Source organism: Eleginops maclovinus, chromosome 3, assembly GCF_036324505.1.
Source record: "Eleginops maclovinus isolate JMC-PN-2008 ecotype Puerto Natales chromosome 3, JC_Emac_rtc_rv5, whole genome shotgun sequence".
Lineage (NCBI taxonomy): Eukaryota > Metazoa > Chordata > Actinopteri > Perciformes > Eleginopidae > Eleginops > Eleginops maclovinus.
This window is the reverse complement of record NC_086351.1, coordinates 19,538,126-19,555,260: the sequence shown is the minus strand read 5'-3', so window position 1 is coordinate 19,555,260 and position 17,135 is coordinate 19,538,126. Positions and strand designations below refer to the sequence as shown.

General features: G+C 38.6%; 1 protein-coding gene across 1 annotated transcript in view; it reads left to right on the top strand.

Annotated features, from left to right (window-relative positions):
- The window catches only part of LOC134861711 (uncharacterized), a 78,078-nt gene that overhangs the window by 37,440 nt on the left and 23,503 nt on the right, over positions 1–17,135 (top strand). Inside the window, exon 5 of the mRNA XM_063879129.1 lies at positions 16,542–16,621. Within this exon, the coding sequence (XP_063735199.1) occupies positions 16,542–16,621 (80 nt within the window). The remainder of the gene's footprint in view (positions 1–16,541; positions 16,622–17,135) is intronic.

The following is a 17,135-nucleotide window of genomic DNA, read 5'->3' as shown; positions in this document are numbered from 1 at the left end:
CATTTACATATAAATAGTACAAAGAGAAACTTGTGAGTAGCTGCTATGTAACAAGAAACTAATCAGGGAGAATCCGGTAATCTTTATTAATACACATTTCTATACAGAAGTTACAACCCAGAATTTGAAACCTAACTACTCTTCATTCATCATTACTCTATTTGTGCACCCCTAAGGAAAGAGCTACATTATACTGAGCAGTTAGAAAGTAGAACAGAATTACTTCATGATTACCTGCCCAGTATTTACCCTTATGTGTAGAAAGTTGAATAGCTAGCATGCAGTAGAGTACTGGTCATCTGCAGAAATGTACTGGTCATATGGCACAGGAATTCTTGGATAAGTTGTTTTGATATTTCATCTCACTATCCAATGTGTATCACTTAAATCCAATAACATTTAGAAATCTTGGAAAACCACATGATTAAGATTGTCTTTGACCTTTGTATATCATTTATTGTGTAGATTAGTTTTGCACAAGGACATGTGTTATTATGTATGTACTATGAATCCAATACACACAGCACTTGTTTTCTAGCTTTCATTTGAACAGCATGCTAGGCAAACTTTAAATGCTAACTTTGAAAATCCGTTGAGAGAGTTATGTCAGGGGAAAAAACATTTTTTTCAGTTTTCCAGTTAGTTAGCACATGAATGACTGAAATAATAAACTTTAACATGCGCATATCTGATGAAAATGCACCCTAGATCGGTGACTGGTTTTGTTGGTCTCTCCACACAAACCATGCATAAATCAGTCATCACGGCTGCCTCTTTCTTTCCCTGTCTGATTATGATGCTAATATCATCACTCTAAACAAAGACCCAATCCCAATGACAGAAATGAGAGACATAACGCTCTCGTTTACAAAAGAGGAAAAGTATAGAGGTATTATGCGGGCTACAAGACTGTGTGGCAGAGGGCGATGCCTACAAAGAGGTTGCATCGGCCTGCTAACGTGATCACCTGAATTATGCAAAATCCATTGTGTTCAAATATTATAAATTGATGCGTGAACATCCCACCCCCTTCCAACATGGGCCGAAAATTATTATTTATGTGGCTGCAGAGCTGCAGAGAGACAATTAGTCATATTCGTATGTGGAAATTAATTGAGAGAGATGCGGGAGATAAAGAGGGAGAACAAAGACAGCTTTTTGTCACATCTTTCCTTCTGACAGGGATAATTAGATATATGAAATTGAAATTCCTCACCGGGGGGTCCTGTTGACAACACTATTTTCTGTTTCGTTCCTCTCCCCTCTTTCTTTTGTGTTCCTGTTTATGCTAATTTGGACTCAGTGTTTTTCTCTGACCGCTAAAAGCAGCTTCTAGTTCCATTCATTGCACTTCAAAGAGGAGCCCGCCAGCCTATTCAACGCTCCCGTACCTGTGACACAATATTTAATACTCGTTATGCCGCATTAGAATTATCACATCATATTGAAATATTATGTAAAGTAGAGTTTAGCTATTTAATATCCATGTGTTTTTGGCTTTGTTATCGGAAAAGTAGATAAGGGCATCAAAGTGTTCACTGTGTGTTAAACATATCTTGCATGATGAAATAAATAATCTGATTAATGAATACATGAAAATAAAAAAAACGAATTAAAAAAAAAGTGAAATATTTATATTTATTTATGGTTTGGTTAATGTTATTTCCTTGATTTAATTGAATTTTTATTTTTTTGTTAGTTTTCTCGAATGTTATTTTAATTCTATGGCAAAGAGTCACTTTTTATGACAGGTTCAATCTCCGCCCCCTCAACTTTTAGTCAATCACCTGCTGCCAATCTTTTGCCTAGCAGGATCACCAAAAGCAAGCTAGCTAAGCTGCTAGCTCTTGTTAGCTAGAAAAACAAGAGATAGGCTATTATATATAGATTGTCTCTTTTTTTCTTTTTGAAAAAGAGAGACAATGTCAATGCAATCACAAAATAAACTGAATTACCATTAACCAAGGGCTGCAGTGATCACTAACTGTTCACATTAATAATCGAAAATAACACAAGCTAACAATCCATTTGTGTTGCTTTGGTTGTTAGTATTATTCTATCCAACAGTATAGTTAGAGACATATATTAATAAGTTGAGTTAGAATAATATATGAATGAATTAACTTCACCATGTAGTGGTTTATATTTAAATATTATTGTTATTCGTATGCTCTGTTTAAGACTTTTATTCAGACTTTTCTCCTTTTTTTGTGTAACACTGAACTCTGTAGGCTTCCATGCTGATGTACATTTACAGCAAATAGTCACTAAGACAGCTTTTCATCATGTGAACTATCCTTGCAGTATCAAAGAGGAACATCTGATAAAAGAACATTGTGGTTTGAGTGGAATTATGGGTTATGTCACCTTTCACCACAAAACTGGAAGGGGCCTCCCATCGTTTTCCTCTTACATGAGAAACAGCCACTGTCATGTTTCTCACAGCTGAGAAAAACAAAGTGGCACATTATGAGACATCAACAGAGTTGTATCAACATATTCTGTTTATGTCTATAGACACTCGTACCACCTGTGATAACTGCAAATGTATCGTCATCTTGCTTTATTTTCTAAAATCATGTGTCATGTCTGTTTTTTACTTCCTCTGTTTTTATGTTTTCTTGCCTTTCTTGATTGTCTGTTTTGACCTAATTAGTTTAACCTGTTTCTCATTAGCCCTGTGACCACCTGTCCTCCTGCACACCTGCATCTTATCTCCTCATTAGATCAACTTGTATTTAAATCCTGCTCTTCTGTTAAGTTGAATCCTTGCATGTCTTTTATTGCAAAGCTCTGTGCTGTTCAGTTTGGCTCTGATCTGCTCATTTCTCTTGCCTTGAGATATGTTAAATTATTTTTTTCTGTTAAAAGTATGCAGTCTCCTGCATTTGGGATCCACCCCAGCTCCACTTCCCAGTTTTAAACCAGCTTAGTAAGATTTATCATGAAGCTTTTAAAGAGGCTGTTATACTGCTGTCGAGAATTTCGTGTATGAACATTTTTTTGATGACTAAATGAGATGATTTAAGCATGAAAATCATTAAAACAGCTGTGATGTTTTTATGGCCATTTATATATTATGCACTTTGTTGCGAGTGTCAATTAAGTATTCTTTAAAGTAAGAAATGAAAAAACAAAAAAGACAAGTGCCATCAAATTCCTGTTATGAATCATCCTGGTTTACCAAATTTAATTTCCTATTGTACTAATAGGCTTTATTTTTGAAAATGAAAGAAATTAGACATATTTTTTCCTTAGTGACTGACAGGTTTGGGTCCCTCTGTTAGAACCCATATTCCACACATAGAACAACAACATACAACAATATAGGTCAAGATCTTGGCCTCAGATTACGGATTAACCAAGACTGGAACAACAAAAACAAGAAAAAGGGTGGGGGGGGACGGGGACTTGAAGATGTAGTGTAGTTGTTAGTAGGGGAAGGAAGGCAGGATGGAGATATGAATTGAACCGGAAAGAGCGTTGTGTCTAATGCTTGCCACATTTGCTCTTGAATGAAGGTCTAATTACCCATCGGTATTCGGTGCCAGCGTTCCCAGGTCCCAGCAGCCCCTGGGCTCGTGTAGGCACTGAGCGTCCAAAGCCAGCTGCCTCCCAAACATTTGCAGGTATACAGGCCGGGCTAATAGTCCTACCACAAGGGAGCCAGATGAAAGAGCAGGAAACTGCTGCCAGAAGCCCTGAAAGGATTTATGTAAAGACAGGACAGAGATGTAAGGATGTAGCGCTGGCTAAATCCAACTCAACCTACCTGCTTATATGCTGAATACTGTCCTACATTTGATCTCAGAGATAAATCTTTATGACCTGAATCCCATGTTTGCATGAGACATAACAGTATCAAGATGATGGCAAGAGGTCTGTTTTCTGCTTTTAGGAAGTAGATATCTTCCCATATATCCATATAAAGTTGTCTACTGGAATTGTAATCATGTTTAGAGCTCTTCTGAGTAAGAAAGGGTTTTATCCCTAGCATAGGTTAAACTGCAAAAGGCTTTTACTAAATTTCCCACAATGCAACTCAATTGTGTCTTTCTTTGCACACCCCAAATAATCGCCTCCCTAGAATCCCACAGCTCCAGTTTTGAACAAAAATGTCTTTTAAAATTCTTGAGCCAATGCCAAGATAAAGACATCATCTGTTATTTTTCTTTACACTTTGTAAAACCACTTCCAGAGCCACAGAAGACACTGTTTGTTGGCTCAGTAAAATATATATACGATACTTCATGTGTAAAATCATTGTAGTGTCCCTTGAAATAAAAACATCTCATTCTGTGTCCAATCATTACCATCCATTCTATCAGAACACTAAATGGCTTAAATACCTTCAGCCTACGCGGTTGGATGTCTCCGTTTGAGTATTCTGGTTAGGAGTCACCTAAATGTTATTTATAGATATAATACGGTCAGCAGTGTAATGTCTAAGTAGGAAAAGAAAGTGAGTAATCGTCTATCTTTGTGGGATGTGATTTCCATGAAAGGGTGGGACGGGAACGTCGCCAGTCGTGACTAGTCCAGATCCATCCTGAGGAAAAGGAATTCCCACAAGCTGGATAAACATGCAGTTTGGAGGGGGAATCGGGTTGCTTGATAGTTTCTCTTCTCATCTTTGAACATGCACATTGTCAGGACGGTCATTTATCCGGTCATTGAAATGAACTTTCCCTCACACGGTTACACATTCAACTTATTGGATGCTGCAGGCTCTGTGTAAGGCCTTTGCACACTGGGGTGTTTTCTTTTAGCAATGGATTACTATGTCAATAAAGTCTCTATCAAAGTGATGTTGAAAACCGGAGTTCTCTATCACATAGAAGTTATTATATCACATTGCTTAAAAGCGCTGAAAGTTTCTATTGGAACATGCTCATTATTTCATAGCTTTTGCCCAAATAAAAAGACACACACAAATCGTGAACTATAGAATTATACCCAAGGCTTATGGGTTTAAGATTACAAAACAGGGTTAGGGTTAGGATAAAGGAAGGCTTCAGTCTGAATCAAAATAGCAATCTTTTTTACTCTTTTTAACCTTGACAAAAGCAACACATTTCAAAAGTCTCCAAACAGATACAAAGAGGGAACTCAAGTTACTTAAGTCACTTTGGTTGCTAAAACAAAACTTTATCATATTAATAATTACATTTAATCAATCACTTTTTATTAAAATATTAGCTGGTTCTATTCAAAACTTTTATAGAACATGTACTGAAACAGCTGGTATTGCTTCTTTAAGCACCATGTCATTTTAGTTAAAAAAAAAACACTGCAAACTTACTGGCGTGTATTCTAATAAGCAGTGTTGGGTGTAACGCGTTACAAACATAACAGAGTTACAGTAATGTATTACTTTTGCTGTAACTCAGTAATATAACGCATTACTTCTGAAATTTGGGTAATATAATACCCGTTACAATTCTCAGCAACGCAGTTACAACACATTTTAACCCGAAATTTTGTTTCTAAGAATTCACAAACATTGCGACACCAGAGGAACAATTGTGCTGGTAGAATAGTAAGCTAGTTAAGATGGCTGCAGGAACAGATTCCCGATTGAGAGCTACTTGCTTGCGATGGACAGCTGCTTGCTCGGAGGGGGAAAAAAGAAAAAGACAAGAGTGCACGCAAGGCCAAAGCAACAGAAATTGACGTTCTCTTGCTGCTTGAACCCTGAGAAGTTAGGAGACTCGTGGTGGCGGAGTGTTGAAAATATGCAGCCTCCGTCAGCTGTGGAATCGCCGGCTTTTAGAAAGCTTGTCAGCAAAATCCCTGTTATCACACCAATGACAAGGTGAGCTAACGTTGCCATAGAGACTCGTTCATATACAGCAGGTTACAGGGCCGTGCAGAGGCTCCACTAACATGTTATTAATAACAAACAGAGACGTAATGTTACCGGTATCACATATTATTCAGCCCACTTAAACAGAGCATGAGTTTAATTTTTAGCTGTTTTTCTGATGTTCAGCATGTACTGCCATAGATGGATAGCTTTAATTAATGAGCTGCAATAAACTACATTTTTGCATTTAAAGCCCTACTTTTGCTGTTATTTTTGGTGAAATTAACTCAAAGTAACGCAAAAGTAGTGTAACGCATTACAGTTCAGAGACAGTAATAATGTAATGTACCTTATTACTTTATGTAATATGTACTGTATTACATTTTGTAAGTAACTTGCCCAACACTGCTAATAAGTGATGTATCTGCGATAGCAGGATAACTATAGAGACGACTGGAGGACGAAAGAATCCTTAAGGAGGGAGGATGGGTGGTGCCAGACATTTTACGGCCTCCAGTATTACTTCAGCTTGTTTTCTTAGACGGCATGTGTCACTATTTGATGGCTCAGGAAAGACAGAAATAATATAGAAGTGGCTTTGAGAGAACAATATAAATGCAACCTTCTAGAAAATGCAAAGTGTGTGTATCCTAATGGATTCAGACAGAATTGATGGACATTGGGCTAACCTGAACAACCACACATTTGAATTTAGTTTCCTTCAGGGATTTTAGGGGGTGTTTTCATTTCACTGCATGGTGTAAGTCTTTGTGTCCGCCACTCACTGCTCCAGCTATGTATATATATATATATATATATTTCTTTCAACATTACAATATCTAATGTGTGTACTTTTGCGTCTTTCTCTCAGCGAGTTCACCCATGCATGTTGGCATTTGTGTTTTCAACTGTAATTACTGTGAATCAACTCTTTGTGCATGATTCAAGCCATAAAACAACAGAGAAAGAACATCGTTATGCTAGTAGGGCACCTCACTAAAACGCTCCAGTGACAGAAAATGAAAAGCTGTAATTCCTCCTGTGAAGTGAAGTCTGACTTGTCAAAGTAAAGCACTTCCTATCCTTTTGTTCGGATCTCAAAGGGAATTATAGGGGAGAGAGTTAGATATGGCTGTTAATAAGACCACCGAGCCCTGACCAGACGTCTAAGTGATTTAGACCATGACAGTTGTATTAAACTCATAAAACCAGATTACCTCTAACCCTAACCCTGATATTCATATGTTAGACCTATAGACACCATGAAATGTATTCTTCACTTAGAAATAGAATATTTTGTTGTAAAGAATTAGAATTAGAACATTTATTTTGACTTGAACGGTTGGAGCTAATTTCAAAGAAAAATAGAATGGGACCAATGGTGCATTCATGTGCTCTTTTGAAGTTCCCATTTCACGGGTTGGGAAGTAATTCTTTGGCCTTCCATTTGTTCACAAGACGTACTGAAGGAAACAACATAGACCCTATGTAGAGGTTGCTTTATATTGGTCAAAGCATTTGAACAACTCTTGGATGCTCTGTTTAAGTTGTTTACCGTGTTGCGGTAACATTCAAAAGGATATCGCCGGTAGGGAACTCACTTTTCAGATCATTCCAACACCACAAGAATGCAGCACAATTGCCCTATCTCAAAATGTTAATGAAATTGAAACATAATTTGAATTTTCCAGCTACCAACATTGAACGGATTAAACTTGTTTCATGCTACACTAATCCACCAAGTTTCCTGCAAATTTTGCCAGTCAATTTTCCTCAATCCTGATGACAAACGAACACACGATTTACAGTATATAAACAGATAGCACAAATAGCACAACAAATAGTCTAACGATTACGAGCAAGGTCTTTTTCCATAAGGATGCACACCTTCCTACTCATATTTTGTATTCATCCCAAAGTCATTGATAGGATAAGATAAGAATCCCAAACTGGGAAATTTTGGTTGGTTGATGAAGGAAGCACAATTTTGCCAGAATGTTATGCCTTCAGTCATCATATTGATAAGCAAAGAGGACGAAAAGGGGTTGGGGCTGGGTGAGGAAGAGGGTGGGTTGAGGGGATAGGTGCATGGAGATCAATGGGCTAATAAAACAAATCGATGGAATGAAACCACAGAAAAAAGTGAAGTCATTAATTTGCAGAGACAGGATGATCCCACCAACCACATGCATTGATTAGAAATGAGGTCTGTGGAGAACCTTCAGGGGGTATCATATTAGTGAAGGGAAACAATGGCCAGGTTGGGGGAGAGAGGGGGGGTCGCTTTCCTCTGAGGATTTGCTGCTGTATAGATGCAGGAGAATAGGTTAACTGGTGGATCAATGGCCTCTTCAGCATAACTCGGAGACGTCAGCGGCTCTGTGTTTGCTCTCCAATGCATTGTCAACACAATATCTGCAGGTGTGATGTTTTCTCTTTGCTTATGAGCGCAGTCCCCATTGATTTCAACCCCCCCCCCCCCCAACCTTTTTTTCAAACCAAGTGTACTCAAGCATGATTATGATATTGAATACATCATAGAGGTACAAAGAGGTCTGCAAATAAGGTCAAAGGTGAGGGCTAATGTTCCATTTTTATCAATATAGTTATTGTTAATCATGATTTGTAATCAATAATATTGGGCTGAGTTATACATACTAAGGGCTATTACAAGGTAATGCAAGGGTTAAGGTGGAGGCGTAATGCGTAGTTTGAGAAATGACTGCTTTTATAAGGGAGGTGGGAACACACACATGCACAGACTTAATGCAAGACCTCTGTCTGAACCAAGATGCATGTGCCTTCCCCTCACTTCCTAAATGGGACACGTACAGTACCATTTGCTCACAAGACATGAACCCCTCTTACTTTTTCATCTAATTTATGTTACCATACTCTGCCTGATGACCAACCTATTTTGATCCCAAAAGCCGAAAATCTGCAAAGTTCTCCTTCGGTCAGGGTTCATCCGATCTGCAGACGCAGCAAAGCTTTTCTGAAGCCAGTTTCATGGGGGGAGGGGTGGGGGGTGGGGGGGGAGAAAAGAAGGTGATGTGAGATTGACGACTTAAATACTTCATCAATCAATGCTGCAGCCAATGTGTTGTTTGGTGATTGGTGGAGAATTCAGGCAATCCATCTTTCCTACCGGCAACTGGCATTCAAGATTCTCCTCAGGTTCTCCATGCAATGACATTATTTCTTTATTTCCAGGGTTAACATATGCTGCAGATATTTGTGTTGGGGTTGGGGGGGTCCACTCTTAATCCCTTCACCTGATATTAGAGTCTGTTAGACAGGTATGCTACAGCAAAACAAGCTAAGCTACATACAAAAGTAGACACGCAAGTTATTTCACTGTCTTCTGTCCTGCCACTCTGTAAGTAAAGCATACACAGAAATTTGAAGAAATTTGTTTGATCACTGTAATTATATGTTAATAATTTAATAAGTTAAATGCTGACAGTGTGTGCCGGCAATGTATATTGCCTGGAGTGTTGCCTGGTTAGTTTTTGGCGGGAAATTAGTAGGTTTTTTTTGCTTACCGGCACTAAAAATGAAAGCCGAAAGATTCCATTTAATGCAAAGCTGTTTGTTAATCTGTCACTATATTTACGCTATTAAGCCAAATTGAGGAATATGAATATACCTGTGGATTTAGAAATCAGACACATACAAATTCTGCTGTACAACACAAAAATGATTTGCTGCACATATCACTAAGATGGGAGACTTCCTTTCAGTGCAACATTTTCGGACGGTGCGAAGGAGTGATAGGCAGATGGGGGGAAAAAAACACCGCCAACATATTTATCTTCTTTTGTAAGGCCAACCAGGGTTTGTCACTGTTGTTCTTACCATATATTACGTCACATTTAAAGGATACGTCTGGTGTTATTCTTTATTTTGGCATGAGTTCTTTGTCACAATATTTGAAAATGGTTCACAAATATATAGTTTAAAGAGGACATATTATGCTCATTTTCAGGCTCATAATTGTTTTATGTTCCTCTACTTTATCAAGCTTACATGATTAATGTTCAAAAAGTACTTTTTTAGAGCCTCTTGTTGGTAAACTGGCCTGAAATGTTGTGATTGGTCAACCGCTTAGCGAATTCCCGCCTGTTAGCAAATCAAGTCCAGCGTGTTGGAGTGGTCAGCTGATAAAACTGTGAATGATACATAGTGATTTCACCTTTTACATAGGTAAACAAGGAGTCCATTCAAGGCGTGTCATGCAGGTGGAGAGTGTGTGGGAGAGAAACTACCTCTGGCATGAACTTTGGGATTTTTTCAAGCATCATTTATTTTAATTATATGCAAAAAATATCCCCTAGCTCAGTGGACTTATATACAGTATGTGTCAAAGCATAGCAGTGAATATGAGATGTGCATTATGTTCTCAATCATAAACAAGGTGCATCATGCAGTTTAACACCAAACATTACAATTTCTCTCCATCCTCATCTCCCCGTCTCCACCTTTATGTGGTTATAGTTATACTGAAGCCCCTGGGTTTTGCTTAATTAAAATACATCCTTTTTTGTTCCCCTTGGAGTCCAGTGATAGAATAACTATGCAATGGGGTTGGCTCCTTGAGGAGTTAGCCAATGTTGTGTCAGGCAGCCACTCACAGCTAAATCAACAAAACCCTGCAAAGAGGGAAGGAGGGAGAGAAACAGCGAGGGAGCGACATAGGAGGAAGAAAAAAAAAAAAGGTTGGGGTGAGGGTGGAAGCAGGGGTGGTGGGAGCCCACATATTGTAAACCCTTAGCTTTTCACACTGAGCACCGTTTTCATGCTAAGCTCAGAGATTGAACTGAAATCCTTTCACTTATCCTCAAATCCGAGATGAAATACTGTCAGATGTAGTGTGATCCAGGGAATTGGTGGGAGACTGACAGGCAGGGCAGAGAGACGTATGAGTGACTGAGAGTGTGTGTGCTCGTGCATGCGGTGGAGGAGGAGGAGGCAGAGAGTGGGAGATACTGTGAGGGGAGGAGATTCAATACAATGATTTGTCAGAGGCAGAGTGAGTGACTCATGTCGGTGTGATGCCTGTATGGTAACCAAGGACACAGTGGAAAATAAACCACACGCTGTAAGCCTGTGTCATTTTTATTTCACACTTAACAGATAGTTTGTCTTCTAACATATAAATATAAAGAGTTTATTTAAAGGAAACACTGCAGTTGAATAAGGTAAAAATCTTAAGACACAATCATATATTTACTCAGTTGATTAAGGCCCTATTATGCTTTTTTGGTTTTCCCTTTCCTGTAGTGTGGTATATAGGTTTTTCCTGCATGTAAATGCTCTGCAAAGGCTAAAATCCCAAAGTTCCCTCGAGAAGGAGTTTGTCCCCACCACACACACTTTTGCGTATTACAGGCAGATGCAGGAGAAGTACTCATATCTTGTACTTAAGTAGAAGTAGAAGTAGAAGTAGAAGTACCAGAGTGTAGGAATACTCAGTTACAAGTAAAAATTCTGCATTTAAAATGTTATTCAATTGAAAGTACAAAAGTATTTTCATCTTAATACAGTATACTCAAAGTACAATACAAATGTAGTGGAGTAAAATTACACAATTTACCTCTGAATTGTAGTGTAGTAGAAGTACAAAGTAGCATAAAATGGAAATACTAAAGTAAAGTACAAGTATCTCAAAATTGTACTTAAGTACAGTACTTTTACTTAGTTACTTTACACTTCTGATTACAGGTTTTTATATATTGTATGAAATGTTTCTTTCCACTTCATGAAAGAGATGCTATGGAAGAAAAAATTAACTCAACTCTTTAAATTGACTGGTGCATAGAAACTGTTTCTACCTGTAGTACATTTTCTTAAATCCGTCCCTGCATTTAATTCAGAGAAAGAGGACTGTACATGGCAACAATTTGCATACCATTAAGTGTAATTTTTTGGGAGCTGTGTATCTTCTGTAGTCATATGTTTTATGTGGGTTGGGGATATTCAGATGGTGTGTGTACCTCCCTCATCCCTGAATAGCTCTAAGGCACAGGCAGGAAATGGAGTCCTGGCATTTTGTTTTGCATCAGTGCTCCTCTTTATTAGAGAGGAACAGAATCGGCATAGAATAATAATTGGAAAATTGTAAGCTTGCTTTCATTATAATTATCGCAATCGCAGGATGCAATAATCCAATTATTTTACTTAAAAGCAAGTTTCCTCATCCCTCCGTCGTGTGTTGCAGGATGTGTAACCTCATCCTGCGTGGACTTGCCTGGTGCCACGGCGTAAAACTCTCTCTCCCCCTCTAACATGTAAACACCAGCATGCTTGAGTGTGCTCAGACAGCTGAACATACACTGACATATGAACACCATTTAGGGGGCCACCACATAAACACACGCGTGCACACACCTCAACAACATACAAATAATTGAGTAAGATTTGCTGGTACATTAAGTTTAATGTGTTTGACATTCGGGCAGCAGGATATGGTGGAGCTATATGAAGTGGAGTAGCCGCGCCACGTCTTTCTTCAATCAGGGCACCGCGGGGCTTCGTTTTACAACCCGGGACGCAAGAAAAGTGAGGGCCCGTCAAAGCTAATTAACGCTGTTGCAAATGGATGCAGGTCAAAGCTCTCAGCGGATTGGTCCGCAGAAGGGGTCACCGAAGGTCAAACCTCCAGTATGGAATGATATAAACAATCATCTGTAGACCACAAACCAATCAATCCCTTTTAACACTATCCACTTCCTGGTTGGCTGCTCCCAGAGGTCAGAGGTCAATGTGCAAAAAAGACAACTGAGCCGAGAGGGAAGCATATCGTACTGACTATCTATTAATTAATAAATTAATAAAAGTTTTAGGAATCAATAAATCAGAAAAATAAATAAGGGTATTTTAATTCATTCATATGTAAAAAAGTATTCCGTTTGCCCATGCTTACATTAATTTACAATTTATTTATTATTTTCTTACTTATTTTTTGCGAGTCAGTTTTTAAATATTTTTTTGGATGATCTTTTTTGATAAAATCAATTATTTATGTGCATGTATTTATATATATATATTTATTTACACTTTATCTATTAATTATTTCATTACATTTTTATTGCCTGTTTGTACAATGACATTTTTTTTATTTTTTGGGGTGCAGAGTTGAAATGGGGGGATAGAGGGGATGACATAAAGAACAAAAGAGACATGAGAAATTGATTCAATTCAAATAACCATAAATAAGTTTCAAGTTGTCATTTGTGCAGTTTAAATCATACTTTTTTTCACACACTGAATAAAGCCACTCGAACATCAACATGAAGTTCCTTGCAATTAGCTGAACGAAGAGAAAAGGACTGAAAGACTGAGAGAAAGGGGGAGAGGAGACGAGGTGGTGGGGGGGAGAAAAGATGGAAACCAACGCTTGAGGAATTGAATTACCAGAGCCTTTTCTCATTATCATTTAGCCGTCTTTTATGGCCAACCAGTAAGAGATGATGTTCCCATGACCCCGCACAATACACAGGCATATTATTCAATCCTGCCGCGATGAAATTCCTGCAAATAAAACCTTTGTGCTGGGCAACAGCTAATTATTTGACAGATTGGCCCCCTTCTGGCTCAGGTTACAGTGTAGAGTGGCTATGTTTTTACCCCCCACAACCACCACCACCACCAGCCCTCACCCTCTCTCCCCCTAGCCCCAGTGCAAAGAGGGGCCACTTTGAGAAAAATCCCAGAGGGCCTCATTCTTTTCAGGAGATTATATATTTCAGCCCCCCCCCTCTACTACTTCTTTCCCTTCCTCCTCCTCCCAACTATCTATCCATCCACAATCAGGGGAGCGTGGTGTGTGTGTGTGTGTGTGTGTGTGTGTGTGTGTGTGTGTGTGTGTGTGTGTGTGTGTGTGTGTGTGTGTGTGTGTGTATGTGTGTGTGTGTGTGTGTGTGTGTGTGTGTGTGTGTGTGTGTGTGTGTGTGTGTGTGTGTGTGTGTGTGTGTGTGTGTACAGGGGGGGTCAGTGTGTCAGTGACAGCAGTCATTTCATAGTTTAAAGGGTGTTCTCAAGCAGAAATATTTAATATTCCCACCAAAATAAAGTTTGACTGGTACAAAGAGGGTAAGAAAACGAATGTGTTTTTACTCTATGTATTCTTCCTTTGAAGGACTACTGTACTTATGTGTTTTGTATCAGTAATACCAAGTTAGAGAGCGTGGAACCTTAACGGATTATAGTTTTGGGTGGGCTTTGCCCTTGGCATTGATTCAGTCCACTAATAACAAGAGTTTGTCATTAGTGTTCGGACATGGACCACCAAGATAAATGCCAACACATGTTTAAATTATCTGAGGAGTAATGGCGTTTCCCTCCCCATAACAATCTCCATGTTGACTCCACTAGGTAGACATTTTGAGTTATCAGAACATGTTTTATCTGTTGCTTATTTTGCACCCATTCAGATGGTATAATTCAAGAGGAAGTATGTATCAAAAGACATTTGAACTAAACAATTAATTAAAACAATGTAAGGGGACTCCTTTTATTTGAAGTTCTTGACTGAAAATATATGATTTCTATCAAGCATAAACATGAGAGAGACTTGACTTTAGGATGCTGTATTGGTAAAATGTGATGGGTTTTTAGTGACTAACACTGTCCTGATGTTTCTATTTAAAAGTCGATCATGTCATTTGAATACTATACTTCTTTTTAATTATTGTATTTTTAATGATACAACTGTTTCTAGAAAACATTTTTAAATTAAAAGAGAAAAATAAACCTCCTTAAACTAGCGACCGTAAATCCCTCGAAAATCTTAATTAAATATTAATTATGAATTGTAATAATAAACATTTTATTATATAATTTGATACATACAATAAAAACATGAAATATAGTGTATTTCTAAATATTACCCCACTTCTTAAAAAATGCTTCAACAGAAACTAAAAGTCACTGATAATTATGATATTTCTGGCACTGAGTGATAATAAATCCACACTTCCTGCCTTTAACCCAAGAGAACTAAAACAGGGAACTGTGATGTTGTCAGAATTTTACCATAGGTTAATATAACAGAACAAGGAATTGAAATCCTATAATGAAACAAGGGGATATGGAAGTTGGTCTTTGCACAATGGCAACTTGTGTGCCATGCCAATGCACCACATTTCATATCACTACTGAGAACCAGTATAGCTCTAAAATATAATATGGCACCAAAATATTTAGTTGTGCTGTGCTTGAAACATTTAAATTAAGAACATTGTGTGTTCTAATTGAGCCAGCCAAACAACAAATCTTATTTTATCATATTTTAACATCAATATAAGGGGTGTCTGATTTCTTTCCAAGCTTTTATAAATTATACCAATTTACAAACCTTAATTTATTAAAACTCGAGAGGAGAACTAGTCAAGTTTACTCCAAAAGAAACTTGACAATCTCCCACCTTCAAATTCTCCACCTTCTGTGTGTCTGCATAAATGCTCGCTGTTCTCCGGTTGCATGTCTGGGATGCCCAACTACTGTGTTCACCTGGCATGAACCCAAGCGAGCAGAGCCTGGAGTATTCATTGCTCAACCTGGGTGAAGGTCATGGAGTCCAGCCTTTCCCGTGCTCCATTCCCCAATGAGCAAACATATGGTCACGGAGCACCTTGAACATGTTTGGGTGACCAGAACTACTTGGCCTGATCTGCCACAGCGAAAGAGAAAGAGGCGCCGAAGGAGGTTTTAGGCTCACCTTGCTAAAGCAGAACAAGGATAAGGAAGGGAACTGACTATCATTCACTGGTTGCTCGATCAAAAACCCATCCCAAGTCCCCAAACTACATAAAAAATGCATCCTCTCCTCTTGTTTCTGTAAATATAAATGCATGTAATCATAAGGTACAAATATCATCACAGCGTTGTTCAAACAGCCGAGCCTCATGTAATCGCTTCCATGTTTCCTCTGTGTTATGCTCATTAGTGGGTGACCTAAAGGCATGTAGGAAAAAAGAATCTTTGGATAATGGATGCTTGCTGTTTTGAGACAGTAAAAATAAACAGGTCTGCGGCTTTGATAATGAATAAGCTGTAAACATCAGTCCTCAGTGTGAGTACATCACAAAGCTCATAACGCCTTTGGTGTGTACGTGTTTGCATGAACAGTATGTGTACGCTTTCAACCCTGTGTGTGTCATTGCTCGTGTGTGTGTGTTTGTCTTTCGGCAGGCTTGAGGGTGGAGATGATGACTCGCTGTTAGACTTTGTGAATGGGGTGTGAGAGTGTCTCTGGTGTCTGGCCCAGGTGGCGACTGGAAGGCCGACTTCATTAGCCTTAAAGAGGAAACAAAGGAAGATGCATCATGAAAAAGTGCCATCCCTCATCTGCGAGGCCACTGCCTGACACATTAGGAATCTGTATGCTCAATTAACCACTGGCAGGCTCATTTTTCCTCTCCCTCACTTTCTCTCTTACTCACTTTTGATCAAACAGAGCAAGCTAAAGCAATGACACTGGACTGAAGCAGGACTTAATATACGGCACATTTATGACGTTACAACATACTTTTGTTTGATTTGAAATAATGGGCATACAAACTTGAATTTTTATTTTATATCTGTGGAGTTTAAGTAAAAAAGATCATTATTTCAAAACATATTCTGCACAATTTTCAACAATTTGTCCCGTTCTTGAATAAAACTGTGGCAAATATAGGTAAAAATGCTTCCGTTATCCTGCTCTATAAATTTCCCTACTGTTTCATTGCAGGAGGAAGAGGAAAATCGGATACCCGGGAGGACAGGATACCGCATGCCAAAAACACATAACTCCTGAAGTCAAATTTGCACGTGAGTTCTGTTATTGGAAAATAGGTAATATACAGTACATGGGAATTTCTACATTGCAAACATGCTGAATTCACAAAAATGATAATTGCCAACAGTTGTCTATTCCTTTCCAAGTCCACACCCCAGGTTTTTCTTCCCCCTTTGGAACTACAAAAACAATTTATACAGGTTTTTCCTCACAGTATTACTATGCAAGACCTTTGCCATACGTTGATGTGTGAAATCCTCTTTAATGAGTGCTAATATAATGCATCATTTAGCAAATGTGTGTAATAGACAAAAGTGTTGCAAAACATCATCTTTAAATGAACGCACAATGTTTGACCCCTCTCATTGCGGTCAACATGCGCGAAAGCAACACAAAGACAAAAATACGACACCTTTTCCAACATTCCCTTCCTTGTACTGGGTGGCAACCTGAGGATCCTTATCTTCCCATGAACCTCCTGTGAAAAATGACAATGAGGAACTGGCTAAGGTGGGCTTTTGGGTGGTGTTGGGGGAAAGGAGGGAA